The 18,409-nt window shown below is 50.5% G+C and overlaps 4 protein-coding genes across 4 annotated transcripts; 3 read left to right on the forward strand and 1 right to left on the reverse strand.

The window, feature by feature from the left end:
• The first annotated feature begins 16 nt into the window (after positions 1–16).
• Positions 17–5,480, forward strand: RPS18 (ribosomal protein S18). Its single transcript, NM_001048082.1, is given in 6 exon segments — positions 17–64; positions 505–603; positions 4,792–4,878; positions 4,957–5,058; positions 5,162–5,253; positions 5,362–5,480. Coding segments are annotated over 6 exon segments (459 nt in total). The 5' UTR covers positions 17–61; the 3' UTR covers positions 5,438–5,480.
• A 662-nt stretch (positions 5,481–6,142) lies between these two features.
• Positions 6,143–7,820, forward strand: B3GALT4 (beta-1,3-galactosyltransferase 4). The gene is given in 1 exon segment (NM_001080722.1): positions 6,143–7,820. A coding segment is annotated over 1 exon segment (1,152 nt). The 5' UTR covers positions 6,143–6,376; the 3' UTR covers positions 7,529–7,820.
• A 255-nt stretch (positions 7,821–8,075) lies between these two features.
• On the reverse strand, positions 8,076–16,308 carry WDR46 (WD repeat domain 46). Its single transcript, XM_038553704.1, has 15 exons — positions 15,925–16,308; positions 15,611–15,823; positions 15,422–15,502; positions 15,165–15,277; positions 14,953–15,040; positions 14,764–14,825; positions 14,401–14,505; positions 14,163–14,313; positions 13,910–14,045; positions 13,617–13,716; positions 9,252–9,565; positions 9,009–9,103; positions 8,753–8,848; positions 8,486–8,599; positions 8,076–8,357 (listed from the first exon to the last, which is right to left on the reverse strand). Exons 1-15 carry the CDS (start codon positions 15,991–15,993, stop codon positions 8,256–8,258), a joined length of 1,839 nt encoding a protein of 612 aa, XP_038409632.1. The 5' UTR covers positions 15,994–16,308; the 3' UTR covers positions 8,076–8,255.
• An 85-nt stretch (positions 16,309–16,393) lies between these two features.
• Positions 16,394–17,690, forward strand: PFDN6 (prefoldin subunit 6). The gene is made up of 5 exons (NM_001048089.2): positions 16,394–16,435; positions 16,581–16,728; positions 16,979–17,049; positions 17,129–17,253; positions 17,460–17,690. Exons 2-5 carry the CDS (start codon positions 16,665–16,667, stop codon positions 17,587–17,589), a joined length of 390 nt encoding a protein of 129 aa, NP_001041554.1. The 5' UTR covers positions 16,394–16,435; positions 16,581–16,664; the 3' UTR covers positions 17,590–17,690.
• Positions 17,691–18,409: the final 719 nt, after the last annotated feature.

Here is an 18,409-nt window from a genome sequence, read left to right on the forward strand (position 1 = left end):
GTATGTCACTTCCGTTCTCTCTTCCACGGGAGGCCCGCACGCCGCTGCAGAGGCTGCTGCCATGGTAAGAGTGGATTTCGTGCGGGGATCCGGCGACATCGGAACCGGGACACGGAAAGTCTGCTGTTAGGGATCAGAAAACGCCCTGTTTTAGGGGTTAGCAACTTTCTGTGTGAATCTTTGGAGCGCACCCCTGGGAAGGAATGACTGAGGACTTCCAGTTCTGTGGAGTAGGCCAGAGGAAGAGTCACTCGAAACCGGCGAAAAGGCTTGGGCGTGAATGGGGACCTGAGGTCTCCGCCTCTCAGTGTACTTTTGGGAACGGGCAGAAGACTTGCCCCCTCCCAGAGGTTGCGTTTTCCCGAGCTTGAACACTTAAGGTTTTGCGAGCGGGACTGAAGGGGGGAGGGTTGTTGCTCCCGGTGTGACAACCCGGACGTTCCTCTTGACGTTACTGTTTGATGGTGGTTGACGGTGTCCTGTTTCTCCCCCTGTCTCTGCCAGTCTCTAGTGATCCCTGAGAAGTTCCAGCACATTTTGCGAGTACTTAACACCAATATCGATGGGCGGCGGAAAATAGCCTTTGCCATCACAGCAATTAAGGTAAGGTAGGGTAAGGAACGGAGCCTGTAAATGAGACAGGATAGCTGTAAGTGAGGAAGGGTCCAGGAGACATGTCCCAACCAGATCACCTTAGCTGCTGGGTAAACTAAAGAACGGTTAAAAGAGTGACTAGTCCTCTGGTCTCTTACATCATTTCCACCAAAAGGTAAGTAATGAAAGCCAGAGAAGAGTCGCACATCAAGCCAAGATACTCTAGATGGGGAGTGGGTTCCCTCGGCTTCTAGAATTCACTAAAAGTTTGTTGGACCGTCACCTGTTGTCATCCTGTGAAGTTCGTTCTAGGTTTGGTTTCTGCTTCTGCTCCCCACTGCAGAGCATCGTGACAGCTACCCTTCCTGTGATCTACATGCCCTAGAAATTTTGTAATCATACATGGTGGGTAGTCGAAATGCCAACAGACTGCCAAGTGTGAAGAAACCTATAGTTAGGAAGTGGGAGGAGTATCATTACATCGTGAACAGTATTTATTCCAATGTCAGAGGTGAATACAATGCATTTCCCCTTTCTACCTCATAGGAACCATCGGTATTTGGCTCATATTATGCCTTAGGTCGGTGAGCATAAGTTTGGGTGTTTTCTTTCACTGACCTAATGAACTGGCCTTCCAGTTGGGGTCATTCCATCATTTTGTTTTGTTTTTGTTAGTATATGTAATTGTGGATATGGTTGAATGTGGTTTTGCCAGTGTGTGGACACCGTGGGAGCAGGGATAGACAGGGATAGAACTGAACAAAACGGGGTAGTCCTATTTTGTTCACAGTTCCCAGCTCCTGGTGCATAATAGGTGCTCATGAAATGTTAGAAATGGATCCAGGGATGCTGTAGCCTGGTTTCAAAGAATTTAAAGGAAACATAAGTATTAGGTAACTTGACCAATCAAAGCTATATGTTCTAGCTTTGGTTCATAAGATTGATTAGATTTCTTTGGTTCTTTTGTTTTATTGCAGGATGTACAATTTTCACTTGTTCTTAAATGGTAAATAAGAAGATTGCTTTTTTCTGTTTTTTTGAAACTAGTAAGGCAATATAAAATATACTAGTACTTTTAAAGATTGCTATGAGGCTTAAATGGGATAGTGAATAGACCTGCATATCACAGGTCTATATTGTAGGTTCAGTTCTAGGCAATAAAGTGGGTCAAATATTTTGGTTTCCCAGTGCATATGCAAGTTATATTTACTCTAATCAGTATTTCAGTATTGAATGTGTAGTAATGCATTATGTCTTTTAAAAGCACATGCTTTAATTTAAAAATACTTTATTGCTAAAAAATGCATATCATTGTGAGCTTTCGAGGAGCCATGATCACAAGTCACTATAACATAAAATAATTAAAAGGTTTGAAATAACGTGAGAATTACCAGAGTGCCATGAGCACATAGTGAGCAAATGCTGTTGGAAAAATGGCACTGAGACTTGACACAGGATTTGCCGCAAGCCTTCAGTTTGTAAACAAAACCAGGGTATCTGCACAGCGTCCTTAAACAAGGTGTACCTGTATTGAAGATGGTTGCAGTTAGTGGGATGCTTGTGTTAAACCCTTTCTCTTTGTTTCTGAAAATTAATTGGATTTGTATTTACTTTCATTAAATATGTCATAGCCTTTGTAATCCACTTAAAACAATTTAACCAAAGGACTTTAAGGTACTTTATGAACTTTGTAATAAGTCTCTTAGGGATCCCGATGCTTATCACTGGGAAAGGTTATCCCTAGAGATAGATTATACAGAGATTATTGCTGATTGTGTGGAGAGCCAGCAAATTGAGGTAGCTCTTCCTCTGATGATAGAACTGAAGCTTGAACAGGAGGGGGTCTTTTTTTGTTGTTGTTAAGGATCCGGAAAGGAGGAGGGGTAATACTTGGAAACTGGAACAAAGTGCAGTGTGGGGAGCTGGGGATGGGGAGGGATTCCTCAAAAGATGTGGTTAAAGAGTGGTAAGCAAGATTAATTGCCTAGGGAAGGATGAAGAATGGAGTGGAAGTTGACAGTAAGTAGAAGAGAATGAGCGAGAATACAGATCCTATTAAGATTATTTTATCCTGTGATCCCTTCCTAATTGTTTTGTTTCTACTTGTAGACTTTTCGCTATGGCTATTTAAGGTTGGCTGGTCTTCTGCCCTTCTCTAAATCAGGGTGACACTGCTCTATGGGTTATTTGGAAACCTGGAAGGGAGAGGTTGGAGTTGGGCATAAGAGAGATGGTCCCCTGAATATACTTACCCTTCTGGATGGAGGAAACAGGTGGTCCCCTTGGAAAAGGGATCTAATTTAGAAAGTTGGCAGGTCCGTATCAGTCAGCAAACAACGCTATCAAAAATCTTAGCCACTTAGGGTGGCTCTGTCAGTTAAGCATCTGTCTCTTCATTTTAGCTCAGGTCTTAATCTCAGAGTCAGAGTCCATGCTGGGCATGGAGCCTACTTTTTTTTTTTTTTTTAAGGTAGTTTACAGCAACTTTTTAAAAACTTTATTATGGAAAAATTAAAACGTTTGAAAGTAGAGGGAAGAAAATTAGCCCCTATGAATATCACCTAGCTAAAAACTTGCAATCTTGTTTCATCTATATTCACTATCATTTAAAAGTAAATCTCAGGGCCACCTGGGTGGCTCAGAGGTTGAGCATCTGCCTTTGGCTTGGGTTGTGATCGCAGAGTGCTGGGATCGAGTCCCAGATCCAGTTCGCTGCAGGGAGCCTGGTTCTGTCTCATGAATAAATAAAAGTCTTTTTAAAAGAAAATCTAAATCTCAGACATACTATTTTATCTATAAACTCTAATGTTGTTTTTGGGTTTCAGGGTTTTGTTTTTAAGATTTGAGAGAGAGTATATGTGTGAGCAGAGGGGCAGAGGAAGAAAGAATCCGAATGCTGAAGAAAACCCAGCATGAAGCTCAATCTCAAAATCCTGAGATCATGACCTGAGCTGAAATCACGAGTAGGACACCTAACTGAATAAACTACCCACGTGTCCAAGAGACCTAATCTCTTCTGAATCAACCTGTAATTTGATTTTCTAGGTCAATTTTTTTTTTTTTTTTTTTTAGATTTTTATTTGGTGGGGAGGGGGAAAAGCAGATTGACCACTGAGCAGGGAGTCCTGCATGGCCCTAATCCTAGGACCATGAGATCCTGACCTGAACTGAAAGGCAGATGCTTAACCAACCCAGGTGCCCCCTAGGTCACTTTTTACACAGAGGAAATATCTCTCCATTTCTTGAGGCTGCTGAAACAAGTTACCACAGACTTGTTGGTTTAAAACAACAAAAACTACCATAGTTCTGGATGCCAAACATAGAAAATCAAAGTGTCAGCAAGGCCATGCTCTTCTGGGAATCCTATGTTCTGGTGGCTGTCACCCAAGGTTATCCTTTCTGTTGCTTTTGTTTGCTGCATCATTTCTCCTGTCACATGGCCTTCTACTTTGTGTCCTCTCCTTTTAAAAAGATACCAGATATTGGATTCGGGGCCTGTCATAATCCAGTGTAACCTCACTGTAACTAATTATATTTGCAATGGCCCTATTAAGGTCACATCCTGGGATTCTAGATGGACCTGTTGGGGTAGGTGGGCAGTACTATTCAACCCAGCACATCATTCTTCACAATTCATATGTGTTTTCTTCATGAGTTCAGGTAGCAAGGAGAACCGGTATTGGTGCTGACAGTGCCACCAGTTTAAGCATTAGTTCCTTTTCAGTTTCGTTTGGGCACTTAGCTCCCTTTTCCCTGGTCATCTCCGGACACTGACAAAATCAAGTTTGTGATCTTGGGAAACTGTTCATGATGGCGATGGGGTGATCTGCCCAAAGAATTATGACCTTTACAGACCCAGAGCACCACATCAGTTTTGAGATGGTACCCATCAGTTTTGAGAGCCAAGCCCTTTGTCCTCCACAATGCAGAGACTAGAAGATACTGTACTGTTCTTAGGTGCTGTTGCAAGTGTCTTTAACAGTCAACATCTGATGGCTATATATGCTGAGCAGTGTGAAAAAAGATTCTTTTTTTTGCCCGACCTACCCCTGAAAAAGTATTTAATAGTTAGATTCTGTATTTAGAAAAGTATCACACTGGGTGGTTGCAGGCCCTACCTTTGTGTCCTCTTTGAATAGTCGGGCTATAAAGGGAACCAAAAACAGACTCAACCCCAATTCCAAAACCTCTCCACAGGGTGTGGGGCGAAGATATGCTCATGTGGTATTGAGGAAAGCAGACATCGATCTCACCAAGAGAGCAGGAGAGCTCACTGAGGATGAGGTGAGGAGGGAGGGCGGGTTGGATTGGGGCCTGCCTTGGAAGGGAAGCCTGTACCTGACTTTTTGTCCTGCCTGCCAGGTGGAACGTGTGATCACTATTATGCAGAATCCACGCCAGTATAAGATCCCTGACTGGTTTTTGAACAGACAAAAGGATGTAAAGGATGGAAAGTACAGCCAGGTGTGTATTAAGATGGGAGAGATAAGAGGCAGGGTGTGTCTAGTCAGAATTTGTCCTAGGAGGTCAGAGGATAAACATTCTTCACCCCCTCTTCCAAATCCAGGTCCTGGCCAATGGTCTGGACAACAAACTTCGTGAAGACCTGGAGAGACTGAAGAAGATTCGAGCCCACAGGGGGCTGCGCCACTTTTGGGGGTGAGTGGGGGTCCCTCCCTGCCCCTAGGCTCCCAGAGCTTTGCCATGCTCTGCCTCCTTCCTTCGCATTGTGTATAACCTGTGGCCCTTCTGTTTTCTCACCTGCAGACTTCGTGTCCGAGGCCAGCACACCAAGACCACAGGGCGCCGTGGTCGCACCGTGGGTGTGTCCAAGAAGAAATAAACCTGTAGGCCTTGTCTTGTTAATAAATCGTTTATACACCTAAGGCTTCCTTCTGTGTGTTTCTCTTCTTTCTCCTGGGGGGGGGGGGCTATCAAACCGGGCCCTGTGGCTGTTTGTCCTCTTGTGGGGTGGCCTCATTAAGCTGCCCCGGGTGTGGGCTGAAGCCGTGGCATTGCCAATCGCCGCCCTACCTGAAGCGACCCTGTGGCGCCTGCCCACTAACGTTAGAGGTAAATTAAAAATCACTCGACCTTGAGGGTGACCCCAAGCCCGTTTGTAGACAACGGAGGTCCCCAGAGGTTTGCGCAGCGGCGTGGCGGGCGTGTCTACCCTGAGCACTGGATGGCCTGGGGGGTATTTACAGGCCTTAGGCGCCCCTGGCTTGCTTTAAAAAAAAAAAACAGGCCCGCGGAGGCCGGAAGTCGCGGGCTGCCGGTAGGGATAAAATCCTCCAAATCTCTGACCCGGAAGAGCTGGGCTCCGCGGCCCAGCAAGGGGGCGCGCGTGTGGCTGAAGAGGTTCGCCGCCACCGGGAGGCTGCTCTGCGTCCGCGGAACGCTGCTCCGGACTCCGCTCCCGCCGCCGGTGCTCCGCCTGCCGTACCGCGTCCGCCGCAGCCGCGAAGCTTCGGAGCGGCTTCCGGGAGGCGGGTGTGCGCGCGGCCCCACGCCCTCCCCGGGAGGGAGGCGGGCCCAGCCGCCACCGCGGGCGGGGGAGGGGCGGCCGGCGCTGCAGCTTAATCTCGGAACCGAGCTCGGGCGGCGGGGCCCCGACGAGGTAACCTCCCGCAGTCCTGGCTGCGGCCCCCTCCGGCACCGGTACCCGCCGCGCGCTCCAGCCGCCCGCTCCAGCCTAGGCGTAGCCGGTTAGGGACCCGGGGCTTCCTCCCGCTAACCGCCTTCGTGTTTCCCTCCAGGTCACTTCTGATTACCCCACGCCATGCCCCTCAGCCTCTTTCGGCGCCTTCTCCTTGCTGCCCTGCTGCTGGTGATTATCTGGACCCTCTTTGGGCCCTCGGGCATCGGGGAGGAGCTGCTGAGCCTCTCTCTGGCCTCCCTGAGCCCGGCTCCCGCCTCCCCGGGGCCGCCCCTGGCCCTGCCCCGCCTCCTGATTCCCAATGAGAAGGCGTGCGGGGGTCCCGGCTCCCCACCCTTTCTGCTCATCCTGGTGTGCACGGCCCCAGAGAACCTGAACCAAAGAAATGCCATTCGGGCTTCGTGGGGCGGGCTGCGCGAGGCCCAAGGGTTCCGGGTGCAGATTCTCTTTCTTTTGGGAGAGCCAAGCTTGTGGCATCCTACCAAGGAACCCCACGACATCGACCTAGTACGGGAGGCAGCGGCCCAGGGGGACATCTTACAGGCGGCCTTCCGGGATTCCTACCGTAACCTTACTCTCAAGACCCTCAGTGGGCTGAACTGGGCAGACAAACACTGTTCTATGGCCCGCTACATCCTCAAGACAGATGATGATGTGTTTGTCAACGTCCCCGAACTGGTATCAGAGCTGATTCGGCGAGGGGGCCATTGGGAACAATGGGAGAAGGGCAAGGAGCCTCCAAGAGCAGTTAAGGCTGGAGATAAAGAGTGGGAAGAAAGGCCCATCTTGAAGAGCCAGCCAATGCCTCTTCTGTATCTGGGCCGTGTGCACTGGCGGGTGCACCCCTCTCGGACACCAGGGAGCAAGCACCAGATATCGGAGGAGCAGTGGCCTCCCACCTGGGGCCCCTTTCCACCCTATGCCTCTGGTACAGGGTACGTGCTGTCAGCTTCTGCTGTGCAGCTCATCCTAAAAGTGGCCAGCCGGGCACCCCCTCTGCCACTGGAGGATGTCTTTGTGGGGGTGAGCGCCCGACGAGGAGGTCTCACCCCAACCCACTGTGTTAAACTGGCTGGGGCCACCCACTACCCCTTGGACCGGTGCTGCTATGGGAAATTCCTGCTGACATCCCACAAACTGGACCCCTGGAAGATGCAGGAAGCCTGGAAGCTGGTGGGCGGCTCTGACGGGGAAAGGACTGCACCCTTCTGTTCCTGGCTTCAGGAAGTTTTGGGCATCCTGCGATGTCGGGTAATAGCCTGGCTTCATAGCTGAGAGTGCCATAGTAGAGGAGTGAGGAGCTGAGGGTCGAGCCAGCACACCCACAACCTTCTCTGGCCCAGGCCCAACACAGGGGGCCCTGACTGGCTGCAGCTGATCGGTTTCCTCTATCAAATGCTCCATCTATCACTGAAGATGGAGGGACACAGGAGAAATCCAGGGGCCTGGCCTGCCAGACCTAGTGATGGTCACCAGGAAGAGCAAAACAATGCCGGGATTGTTCTCTCCAGCTATGGCGGGGAAGGGGCACAAGCTCCTCAATAAACTTGTCTGTCTACCTCTTCGAGTGCAGCGTAGTCCTCACCAGGAGTCTAACAACGCAAACCTGGGGAGCCTGGAGGCTGCCAGACCATTCTGGATGGGAAGGACATCTCCAGGGACATGGGAAAGAGGAAGGCCCCTAAGGAACAAGGCTGAGGTCATAGTGACAAGATAGGGGGTGAGGGTAAAAGCAGGATACCACGACCCCCTCAGTTCCTAGAGTAGTCCCATGCTGGGCAAAGGGAGGGGAACAGGTCCCCAGGACGATCTACACACATTATCCAAAAAAAACAAAACAAAACTACTTTCTTCTTTAATACCAACCCTGCCCCAGAGCCAGCAGTCTCTCTCCAGCTGAGGAAGGGGCACAGTGCCCTCTCCTTATTCCAAGGAACAGGGTCATTTCCCCAGAGGCAATCATGGGGACAGATGGCATTCTCAGGCCATCCTGGAGCACGGCTCAGCGTACAAATCTGTCCAGGGCAGATGGCCGGGCCTTCAGGGGCTTGGCTTTCTTCTCTTGCTTCTGTGGCTGTTGCTCAAGGCTCTGCCGGACTTTGTCCTGGGTAGGGAGAGGGGGCAAGATGAGATGTGTCAGGCTGGCAATGGCAGAGGCACTAGCAGGAGGATGCAGCCAAGTAGGATGCCTAGCCCCCCCCCCCCCCCCCCCCCCCGGCAATGATCATTTACCCGGTGCTCCTTATCCATGACCTTCCTCCTCCTCTTCACCAGGCTTGCTGTCGAGCTGCGGCCCTTCTGCTTTGGCTTTGGCTGGAAGGGAGCCTTGGCTTCAGGGTCGTAGCCCTAAGGGAGGGACAAGGGTGAAACCTAGAACAGTCTCAGAGGCCAAGAACTGTGGCAGCCCCCATCTCCTGTGCCATACTTCTGGGGACACAGCATGGGGGAGGGAAGTTGTAGAGGTGAGAAAGGTTTGAGCACCAGGGCCTTGCTCCATACCAGTCTCTCTATCCGCTCCTTCTTTTCTTGCTCCAAAGAGATGACATCAACCTCTGCCAGGGCTCTTGGATCCAGACAAATGAGCTCTGCAGGCACCTGAGGTGTCACAAAGGGACAAGAACAGGTCAAGAGCCATAGGAGAGTGACCCAAAGAAGGACAGAGGCCAGGGCGCTGCTGAATCCCACTCTTCCCAAGACTTGGGACACGGGAAGCTTTCCCCAACCCCAGCCCAAAGCACACACAGCACAGGCTCACCTTCTCCAGCAGGGCCTTCACCTCCCACTCCTGGCGCTGCTTCTGGCTCCTGTAAGGGTTATTCTCCAGGCCATCAAAATTGGGCTCAGCAGCCCCTGGAGGAAGGGAGAAGCATGGAGCCATAAAAAGAACCCAGTCCAGCAGCTCCAGCTCCACCAAGCCCTTTGCTCTTGGCTGTCTTGAGCAAACCCAAACTTCCAACCAGAGTTCATCCACGTGGATCCCATCCCCTAGCCTACTCACCAGGGACCAGCATGCTGGTGATGCCCCCACTGTGCCCCAGCCCCAGCACATCTTCAAAGGGGCAGAAATGAAGACCATGCACGTGGCCTGAGAGCCGATGGGTGAGGTAAGGCTGCTCCAGGGACGGGGGGCTGGCCATGCCCTGCCCCATCCATATGTTGACCACGTCACTCATGCCCGCAGCCAGCAGTCCCCGCTGAGAAAAGGCCAGGTGCCCCGCTCCCTGGGGCAGGGTCCGAGCACTCAGAGGCTGGAACATCCCTCGGAGGTCAAAGATCTTCAGCTGGTGGTCCAGGCCAGAAGTGGCCATGTACCTGGCGGAGAAGAGGTCAATTAATCTGTCGTGTGGGCTTACTGAGCAGGGCTATGGCCAAGTGCGGGCATGAAGTCTTGTTGGGGAAAAACAACTTTTATTCCCCTTTTACAGATAGGGAAACAAGCTCAGAGAAAGAAGACTAGGGTGAATGGTATGGTAGAGCTGGAATTCACGTCAGGCTAGAATTCAAGACCCTTCTGTTTGTCCTCTTGACCAAAGTTTACGGTGCACAGGCCCATCTATACCAAAACGTGATGTTCTAGCACACACACAGTGCAGTGGCTCAGCAAAGAGAAGGATTGACAACAGTGGTCAGGGAGGACTTCATAATAAAACTGGGATTAGAGCTGTTCTAGCTCATTCTCAAGAAAACCAAGAAACATATACAGCAGGTAAAATGAATGAACATCAGAGTGTGGAGGTGGTAAGATGGAAGCAGAGGTCTGCTTTCAGGACTGGAGGGACATGTGGTCAGGAGGATGACGAGGAGACAGATTCAGGGGGCTCTTTAAACTGAGACTGAAGACCCAACCCTGAGTCATCAACACTACTCTCTGGCATTGAGACCATAAGCTGAAGACTGCAAGGACCTGAGAGAAGCTGAGGAAGCAATGACATAACGTGCTGGAGGATCCTGCCCCACCCTGTGTCTCCCCAGAAGAAGGGAAGGCACAGAGGTTTTGTCTGTTTTCAGAGGTTAGGAGTTTCTATGTTCAAGTTGTTCCTCAGAGACGGAGGCTGACGGAAGACCAGGCAGGCCAGGGGATGTAAGTTTGCCAATAGGCCATGGACTCTCTTCTTAGCTTTGGCTGGGAACCCCAGAAGAGGGGACTGAAGGGCTCCTACGAGAGGGACTAACCCTGTGATGGGGCTGAAGAGAGGCCCAGCTGGATATGACTCCAGACACGACAAGACAATCAGGACCCCAGCTCCAACAGATGGAAAGACATCAGTGCTAACCAGGAATTACTGACGGCTCCCGAGACACGGGGTCATACCTTTCATTCAACCCACAACACAAGGGCACATGCTAGCTTCTCTCCCCACACATACCCACCTTTGGGATCCCCTGCACAAATACCACCAGCCCATTGGCCAGAAGATATCCAGGGTACACTACCACACTTCTAAACTGGCAGACAACAATTTGGCTCTGAGAATCCAATCCAATCCTACTGCAAGCTCCCAGAATGCCTCGTAAGGCAGACAGTAAGCCTCATCTCTGGAGCCCCTGTGGCTTGTCTGAAGCACTCCTGAGGAGGACCAGAGATAAGAAGAGGTGGGCTCAAGATCAAGGACCAGAGCTGTTCTCAAGGGGTTGACCAAATCTCAGGGAACTTAAGGGGTGAGGCCTTGGGCACAGCAGTACCTGACCACAGCAGCCCAGAGGGAAGGCAAACCACAGCTTAGATTCAGTGGCCCACAGAAGGCACTCTCCTAAAGCCAGGTTGGCAAAAATATAGAATAAAAATGGTTGAAGCAAATCACTTGTCTCCAAAGATACAACAATTGTGGAGAACAAAGAGGGTCTGAGCATGTGGAAGGTTTTCATAAAACCCAACTTTTTTTTTTTTTTTTTTAAGATTTTATTTATTTATTCACGAGAGACACACAGAGAGAGATAGAGGCAGAGACACAGGCAGAGGGAGAAGCAGGCTCCGTGCAGGGAGCCTGACGTGGGACTCGATCCTGGGTCTCCAGGATCACACCGGGGCTGAAGGCGGCGCCAAACCGCTGAGCTACCAGGGCTGCCCAAAACCCGACTTTCTTTAAAACCTTTCCTGACTTTAAGACTACTTAAAAATAAAGTTACATAGTTTATACTTCATGTAGAAGATTCCGGTGCAGCAGTATAAAAGGAGGTAAGTAGCTTGTGGGAAAGTCAGCCAAGTAGCTTGTGGGAAAGTCAGCCTAGGCCACGCCTCGAGGAAGAAGAACCAGAGTCTGGAAAGTGGCTGTGAGCATCGTGGGTGTTCACAGGAGACAGCAAGGACGGAGAGAAATAGACCTTGGAGGGGCTCTCGGGAGGAAAGCAGCCAAGACTTCATGGGTCACAGGCAGTAATGAAGTTCTGTCACCAAAGCAAGGAGCAGAACCTGGGCACTCAGAAAGCACCCAGATAGCCGAAGACTATAAGGCTATGTAGCCAGGTGACAGGAAGTCAAATTCTAGGTGACAGGAAAATACAGTAAAAAGAGAGCTAGCAAGGAGGAATCTGCGAGTGGGCTGACCTATCCCAGGATGGACACATTAAGTCTGGTGTGACAAGTGACAAAAGACAACTCAGCAGAAACTAAATACACCTCCTGGCTAATTATTTCCATAAACTACAGTCCCTGTCTCTGTTCATAAGGTGGAATACCACACCATGGCAAGTTCCATGGCCCCTTCATCCCTGTACCCCTCAGAACTGCAGCAGAGTCCAGCCCACAGCAGGTCCTCATATGTGAGTGCCTAACAGGGGTATTAAAGGAACACCAACTAATCCCATCAGAGGGAACTTGTGTGGAACAGTGTACCAGGTATACACATTAATACATACACACACATGCATGTGCACGCACACCTCACACAGCCCAGCAGGGCACCTGCAAACTCCCAAAGAGTAGAGATTCAGAGCATGCCCACCACTCCTACCCCTCACATCACCAGCCAGGCCTAAAGAGAATGATCACTTCTGATACCAATGGTGAAACCCAGTGCTCCATGCTCCCTGGGCACCATGCCTTAACTCGTGTTAATGTCTAGGTCCCCAGGGCTTGGGACCTACAGCCCATATGCCAGATCCAGCCCACCACCTACTTCTGGACGGCCCTCAAGCTCCAAATGTTTTGGACATTTTTTTAAGTGCCTGGAAAAAATTCAAAAATATTTTGAAATAGGCGAAAATTATATAGGAGATTCAAATTTCAGTGGCCACAGAGGAAGTTTTATTGGAGCACGATCACACTCATTCTTTGGCTTCTTCTGTGGCTGCTTTGTACAACAGCCCGGGAGAGCAGTCAAGACCCAACATCACGTATGGCATGTCATCTCTTTACACCACTGTGGGTGCACTACAACTCAGTGACATGGTTACAACTTGACAGTGTTTCATGTGCCACCTATCTCATCGCTTGTGTGAAAGACGTTTTCAAAGACTAAGTAAAATCTCTCCACAGACTGACATTAACAGATAAACATTTGCAACTGAGTTTGCTGATTTAGAACACTAACTATGAACCTCAACTGAGCAAAATGTTATCCTCAAAAAGAGAAATCCAATTCTTCCCATTAGTAGACCTGTATTATAAAAATAGTTACCTGTACTCGGTAACTATTATATTTTGAATTTCATCACTTAAAAATTCGTGATGCTTTCTCATTACTTAAGTACCTATATAACACACTCGAATTTGCCTCTTGGCCAGCAAAACCTAAAATCTTTTTTTTTTTTAATAGTTTAAATTTTTTTTTCAATTTTTATTTATTTATGATAGTCACAGAGAGAGAGAGAGAGAGAGAGGGGCAGAGACCTAGGCCGAGGGAGAAGCAGGCTCCATGCACCAGGAGCCCGATGTGGGATTCGATCCCAGGTCTCCAGGATCACGCCCTGGGCCAAAGGCAGGCGCCAAACCGCTGCGCCACCCAGGGATCCCAAAACCTAAAATCTTTACTACTTGGCTCTTTATAGAAAAAGCTTTCTACCTTTGAGCTAGATACTCATCCATACTCTTGGGGTAAGGAAAGCATGTAGCACACAGAGGTTCTGGAATGTGCCCACACTTACATGGTCAGTCAGTGGCTACCATCACGATTTATTTACTTTATTATTATTTTTTTAAGTAGGCTCCACCAACACAGGCTTTGAACTCACCACTCTGAAACCAAGACCTGAACTAGATCAAGAGTCAAACACTTAACCAACTGAGCCGTCTGGGCTACCCAACCAGGATTTACAACCTAGACAGCCTGACTGTGAGTCTGTGCTCCTAAAGGTACACTGCCTTCTATACCTTTCTACCCAGCTGTGACGTTCTCAGCACCTCAGGACCAAACAAGTGACTTACGTGCCTGTAGAATCTACTGCCACAGCCCGGACTCCACCCCGATGACAGAGAATCTTTGCCAGCGGCTCCTTCATGGCTGGACTCCATAAGGACACAGTACCTAGATGTCAGGGGAGAGGAGCCAAAGTCACTAACAGGCACTGAGGTGATTACCTCTGGGAAAGACAGGGTCTCAAGACCAAGAGGTAACGAGAGGGAGGAATAGGGGCTACTTGAAGGAACGTGCAAAGTACAAACAAGGAAGCAAAGCAGGTCAGGATGGTCAAAGAGTCAAAGCTCAGCTAGAGACCAACCATTGCTGTGTCCGAGATGGATGACAGCATTGTAAGGGTTCTTAGTCATGACGTCCAGCCGCCCAGCCCGAGCATTCAGAGCTGCCACGATCTTTCCCACTGACACATCCAGGTAGGTCAGAAACCCTGTCTCTGACTGAGAGAGAGAGAAAGAATGAGTCCTGATTGCCCTCCATCCTTCTACTGAGATCCCAGAGAAGAAACAGTTTTCTCAAGGGCTGCCACCCAGTCTCTTCACTCCAGAGGCACTCACAGCCGTGGCCAGAAGGAAATGGAAAGGCAAGAACTCCAGCCGTGTGACTCGGTCACAGCGGCGGATACAGTGGAGCTCGATGCCCTGGTTGTCATAGATGTGAAGCCAGCGATTCTGAGCGACAGCAAACAGTGCCTCTGAATGCAAAAACCTGGAAGGAGGAGAAGAGTGGTTAAGAGGGAAAGAGGGTCAAGGGACTGTCATTCAGTCAGGAAGGAGATGCCCCACCCCCACTGACCGGATGTCCCGCACTGCCTCCATGACGTTGATCTCACACATGAGCCTCTTTGTTACCCAGTCAAGGGTGGCCACATGACCCCGGTGCCCTCCAAAAGCCAGGTGTCTGTTGGAGGTGGGGGACAGGCAGCATGTCAACACAGGGAAGCACCCTGACTCAGACCATGAGGTCTTCCCCCCCACCGGCCCCGCCTCTCCGGATAAGGAGATGCTTTACATGCTCACCCTCATATGCAAACAAATCACAGAACCATCCCCACTTCATCAGCCTAAACATATACCATATGGCTGAGGTGAGTGTGGCTGAAATGGTTAAGGAGATGAACCACATCCTAGTTCAAGAGTCACTGATATCCAATCTTACCTCCCAACTGGGGAGTAATTCAGTCTGTAGGGTCCAAACTGCCTCAAGTTTAAATCAAAATGCTGAGAGAGGGAAAAATGAAAAAAAAAAAAAAAATCAAGGAAGAATGGGCTCCTCTTGGTAATTTCCACCTCTAGTTCCCACTTCTATCTGTGCCACCAGTGGCCCCTTTTCCAACCTCAGACTCACCTTGGCTGCACTTGCAATATCCACAGCCTCCACAATCTCAGCCTGGCGTATCTTTGCTGTGTCCTCCCCATCCTCCCCTTCCAGAAACCTAAGGGTGAGCACTAGGGTTGCAGTAAAACTTACAAATACACGGTGGGTGTACCAACGTAAAAATGAGAACGAGAAGCCCCATCAAGCAGGGCCTGGGGAGGTCCACATTAGGATCCACTTACCCAGGTTCCTCAGCAAGAAGCAGTTCAGAACGAGCAGCTTTAATACTTATTTCCTCTTCCTCAGCTTCAGCCACCTCTAGTCGGCTTCGTGTTTTCGACTTCGAATGTGGCAGCTATACCAGCGTTGGCAGGAGAGTAATGAAAAAAGAACCAGGTGTTATGTGGGGTGCCAGGAGAGTCACACAGTTCCTCTTCATCCAACTCACTCATATGCTCTCCCAAGCTGCAATCCCTCCTCACTCCCAGCTGGTCCTCACCTTTTTGGATTTGTCAATGCGACGGAACTTGCGAGCCACTTCCTCAGGGATGGGAGCAGGGCCTGGAAATGGATCCTGGGCCTGGGGAAGGAGGAAGCAATTAGCAGACAGGTTAGGGTTGACCCCAACCATCGCACCTGCAAAGTACAAGGCAACTTGCCCCACCACCTTATCAGGTCCCAGGCTCACCCCGGACAAATTTCTCTGAGGCTCAAGATTTCTCTGTTCTCGAGGTTTCTTCGGGAACTGAGGCTTCCCGGGGATCCGAGACTTTTTTGGGAGGTTAATGTTCTTTGGCCTCTGGGGGCGGAGCTCTCGATTCCTTTTCTTGTTACGAGGGGGCCCTGGAGAGGCTCCGGCAGCGGTCAGAGTGGCTTCCTTCTCCCAGTACCTCCGCGGTTTCTACGGGCAGATCACAAGCTCTAACACTCCATAGCCCTCGCCCCCCCACCCCCGGGACCCCGCAGCTAAAAATTTCCCTTCCACCCTAGCGAGGTCTCTACCTTCTTCTTGGTCTGAAGTCTGGCCTTCTTGGGCTGGACATCTCTGCCGGGTTTGGAGGCTGTTTCCATCTAGCCCACCGGAACGACGACCCACGTGCAAACTTCTCTCAGCTGTCCACAGACGGCTCGGAAACTCCCGGAAGCCCGCCGGCCCTCGTCCAATCAGTGCCTACCAGGTCTGAAGCCGTCTGAGCGCCATCTTGAATGAGGGCCCACTCTCTCTCGAGGGGCGGGGCAGGTCTTGGCTCCGCAATCCCGAGCAGCCGCTTATGCCCGAGTAATGAAAGAAAGGTAGTCTGGGGCTGGGGACAAAGTAACGGTGCAGTTTTTTTTTCCAGCTCCGTTTCCCTGTCTTGCCTAAAACCTCCCGGGTCCAGTTTTCTGGGGGAACACCGTTCACTAAACGTGCCAAAACTACAGTTCCCGGCATGCGTCAGAAGACAGCTTCCGGCGCCTTCTTTTCCCAGCATTCTTTGTTTACTTCCAGGTTTAGTAATAGTGAAGCGAGAACGTGAGTATGGCTGGGTTACGGTTGAGGGGCTTGGGGTCTTGCTGCGCCCGCCACCTCCTGGGGCCTGCGTGGAGGGCTCTCTGGGACGAGGAGAGGCTGTGGTGCCCTGGGAGGCTGCCTCGCAAGAGTGCTGTCCTTTCCGCAGGCCGGGCCAGAAAGGGGAGTTTAGGTACCTCCCAGAGTGAGACCCAGCGCCCGCTCCCACTCCCCGCGGGCCTTCGTCCCCGCCATGGCTGAGCTAATCCAGAAGAAGCTACAGGGAGAAGTGGAGAAATATCAGCAGCTACAGAAGGGTAAGGGAGCAGCGTCGGCGCGGCCTCGCCCCAGACCCTTCACTTACAGCCCAAAGCCAAACCAAGATAATATGTTGTGCCCCACTAGAGGCCCCGCGTGCAGCTCCTTCCCCATCTCGGAGCTCGTCCCCACCCACTGACCTGTTGCCGCCTCCTTGTCTACTTCCTCAGCTCCGTTTTCTTCTCACCAGGATTGGGGTTAGGCGGCACATGTGATGTGTTTAATCAACCCTTTCTTCCTAACCCCCAGACTTGAGTAAATCCATGTCGGGGAGACAGAAGCTTGAGGCGCAGCTAACAGAAAATAATATCGTGAAGGAGGTGAGAGAGGGATATGCCGGGCCAGAAGGGACCTGACCTGGAAGTGATTCTGATCTTGTATGTCCCATCCCTCCATCAGGAGCTGGCCCTGCTAGATGGATCCAACGTGGTCTTTAAACTTCTGGGTCCTGTGCTGGTCAAACAGGAGCTGGGAGAGGCTCGTGCCACAGTGGGGAAGAGGCTGGACTATATCACAGCTGAAATGTGAGTCTTTGTTCTGACACCCTGCAAGGCACCGGACGCCCCCAGCGTAGAATGTCGAGGAGCCGTTGGAGTAGTTCCAGGGTAGCCCTGTCTGATCTGCTTCCTCAAACCCTCCACGGGGAGTCCAGGAGAGTCCAACCCTTCAGCACCCTCAAGAGTAAATCCCATCAATTTCTCATTTGCTTGTCTCTCTTGCCTCTCTTCAGTAAGCGATACGAATCCCAGCTCCGGGACCTTGAGCGGCAGTCAGAGCAACAGAGGGAGACCCTGGCTCAGCTGCAGCAGGAGTTCCAGAGGGCCCAGGCAGCCAAGGCAGGGGCTTCTGGGAAGGCCTGACCCCATGGGGGGGGGAGGGAATGAGGCAGCTCAAGGGTCTATGCTGTAGCTAATAAAATGTGAAAACCCCTGGCTGTTTTCTGACCAGCCACTTCCTGTCATGATGGTCTCTTCCTTGGGCCCCTTCAACTTTATATATATGCCACCTGCATTACTCTGTTCGGTCCCAATTCTCGTGACTGGAATTGCCACAGAGTAATCCTCCTTTTTTCACTGAGACTAAAATCTGAAACGTCTCACACCTACTTGCCTATATACACTACGCTTGCCTTGGTTGGCATGCCCCTTAGGAAACATGAGAAGAGCATTTACCACGCAATGATCATTGGGAAGGCCAGTTTAACTACAGAGCTCACGGTAATCTAAACTGAGACCCCAGGGTGAAATGTGGTGACCCTCTTGCTATGCTTTCTTGTCATCCTCCAGAAAGCCCCAGCATCTTAGTCTCATTCTAGAATTTGTTTGAATGAAGTTTAGGCTGATTTAAAATCCCAGCATGGAACACTTTGTGATGTTGTAAGGCCCTCAAGTTTATACGTTATCCACAAAGTCATTCTTCCATTTCTTTGTCCTAAAATTGTTTCTTACAAATGTCCAACCACGGATTGTTCTTTAATCTGCTCACTTTAATTGGTGACTGGTACTTGCTATGGGTCTGTGACAACTGAGAAGAAAAATAGCAAATAGAGGGAGCCAGCAGAGAGGTTACTGGGGAGAAGGAAACTGTTGTGAGGAAACTGTTTTCGCCAACGCTTCATTTTCAGCAATGGGGACAGAAAACATTGGGCCCCTTGTTCTTTGGTGTCTACCTTTGGCCATC

Source organism: Canis lupus, chromosome 12 (assembly GCF_011100685.1).
Source record: "Canis lupus familiaris isolate Mischka breed German Shepherd chromosome 12, alternate assembly UU_Cfam_GSD_1.0, whole genome shotgun sequence".
Classification (NCBI taxonomy): domain Eukaryota; kingdom Metazoa; phylum Chordata; class Mammalia; order Carnivora; family Canidae; genus Canis; species Canis lupus.

Excerpts from the sequence above, each read along its gene's own strand:
- WDR46 (XM_038553704.1), bottom strand. The coding sequence starts at position 15,993 with ATGGAAACAGCCTCCAAACCCGGCAGAGATGTCCAGCCCAAGAAGGCC. Across the intron at positions 14,826-14,952 it reads ATATTGCAAGTGCAGCCAAG|CATTTTGATTTAAACTTGAG; the intron begins GTGAGTCTGAGG and ends TCCCTCTCTCAG. Across the intron at positions 9,566-13,616 it reads GCAGTAGATTCTACAGGCAC|GTACATGGCCACTTCTGGCC; the intron begins GTAAGTCACTTG and ends CTTCTCCGCCAG.
- PFDN6 (NM_001048089.2), top strand. The coding sequence starts at position 16,665 with ATGGCTGAGCTAATCCAGAAGAAGCTACAGGGAGAAGTGGAGAAATAT. Across the intron at positions 16,729-16,978 it reads ATATCAGCAGCTACAGAAGG|ACTTGAGTAAATCCATGTCG; the intron begins GTAAGGGAGCAG and ends CCTAACCCCCAG. Across the intron at positions 17,254-17,459 it reads GACTATATCACAGCTGAAAT|TAAGCGATACGAATCCCAGC; the intron begins GTGAGTCTTTGT and ends GCCTCTCTTCAG.